The sequence below is a fragment of the Triticum aestivum genome, chromosome 3D, assembly GCF_018294505.1.
Source record: "Triticum aestivum cultivar Chinese Spring chromosome 3D, IWGSC CS RefSeq v2.1, whole genome shotgun sequence".
Lineage (NCBI taxonomy): Eukaryota > Viridiplantae > Streptophyta > Magnoliopsida > Poales > Poaceae > Triticum > Triticum aestivum.
The window spans coordinates 583,251,281-583,252,694 of NC_057802.1; the positions used below are offsets into that span (position 1 = coordinate 583,251,281).

Sequence of the window (1,414 nt, forward strand, 5' to 3'; positions counted from 1 at the left end):
TGAAGCAAGACAAAGCCGTTCCCATTTATTCATGGCAAAATTCTGGGATGGATTGCAATTTAGTTCGGGCTGTCAAGAGACCAAGGCCTATCAACGATGCTACACATGCTCTCTCTTGCTACCAACCGAGCAATCAGAGATAGACCCTTTTTAAAGAAGGATAATCCCACACGACTTGCATACTTAAGATGCACACAACTCGATTACCGAGCAATTAGAAATGGACCTGACTCGATACCATTATATTTCTCAAAAAAAAAACTTGATCCCACCACCACCACCACTACTACTACCACCTCTGCACATGTGACCGCTGATTACGCCTTCATGATTTCGACATCTGCAAATAAATGCTTTCATTTTTGCACAGCAGACGTTATCTTTAATTAGAGGATCCTCAACAGTAGGCTGATAATTTGGCGCCTTAAAATTGATTATTGGTGTGGCGCACGGTACATACGCAGACGCAGGCGTTCTTGGTTATTTCTGCAGAACCTAAAACAACAAACAAACAAACAAACAAACACTGTAATTAAGCAACGACTCTCTCTGTATGTGTATGTTCTTCATAGGCACTGGCACCAATGTCTTGGCCGGCAGCGACCTCGGCGGCCAGTCGCAGCACATCTTGCAGATCCAGCAGCAGCACAGCGCCGCCAGGCTGAAAAACACGACGCATAGAGACATCATCAGGCCGGAAATCACCAGCGACAATGAAGCAAGTTAGAAAGGAGGTTGTATGGATCGATGGAGCAGTGGTGGGGGCGTGGGTTTGAGGCGTACCATCCCTCGATGAAGCCCTTCTCGCCCTTGGATTTGGTGCTTCCCCGGCGGCCCTTCTTCCCGCCGCCGGCTTGCCTTTGCTCCGCAGCCGCCGACGGGTAGTAGCCTGCACACGCACACCAACGGGACACGCATGAGCAAACAAGCCAACGACTTGGGGTACGTTTATCTGATCTGAAGACGACCGAAAACATTCATTAGAACATCTGCACCCCGGCCGCGTTATCTTGACCGCCCGTACGCGCAGGGATCCGTGCCGTCATCAGCCGCTAATGAGAGCTGGCTTCTGTGATACACCTAGGGCCTATAAGGAACTGTTCATCAGACCTCTGTACACATCCCACAAGGAGACAACAGGAGCTGGACGAAATTCCTGGGAGCACATGGACGGACACTGCTACATGCCTACATCTTCTTGTTCCTTGGAGAGCTATATTGTCTTCCTCAACGAGCATGATGGCTACAAAAAGAGCTGATCCCTGCACCCGAACGAGAGCCAAAATGGTTGATAGAGATGGAGAGGTGAGCATAGCCTCCAATAGCAATGGTGCTCAAGGAGACCAAGGTTTTCTTGGATGAGTCAACCAGGCAGACGTAGTTTTCTAGTACAGGCAGATCCAATCCTTGTTGT

General features: G+C 49.3%; 1 protein-coding gene across 1 annotated transcript in view; it reads right to left on the bottom strand.

Annotated features, from left to right (window-relative positions):
* Window positions 1-480: 480 nt before the first annotated feature.
* Window positions 481-1,414, bottom strand: part of LOC123076580 (cysteine-rich and transmembrane domain-containing protein WIH1-like) — a 6,957-nt gene continuing 6,023 nt past the window's right edge. Inside the window, exons 2-4 of the mRNA XM_044498752.1 lie at window positions 784-889; window positions 583-661; window positions 481-495 (exon numbers count right to left, since the gene is read on the bottom strand). Coding sequence (XP_044354687.1) covers window positions 481-495; window positions 583-661; window positions 784-889 — 200 coding nt within the window. The remainder of the gene's footprint in view (window positions 496-582; window positions 662-783; window positions 890-1,414) is intronic.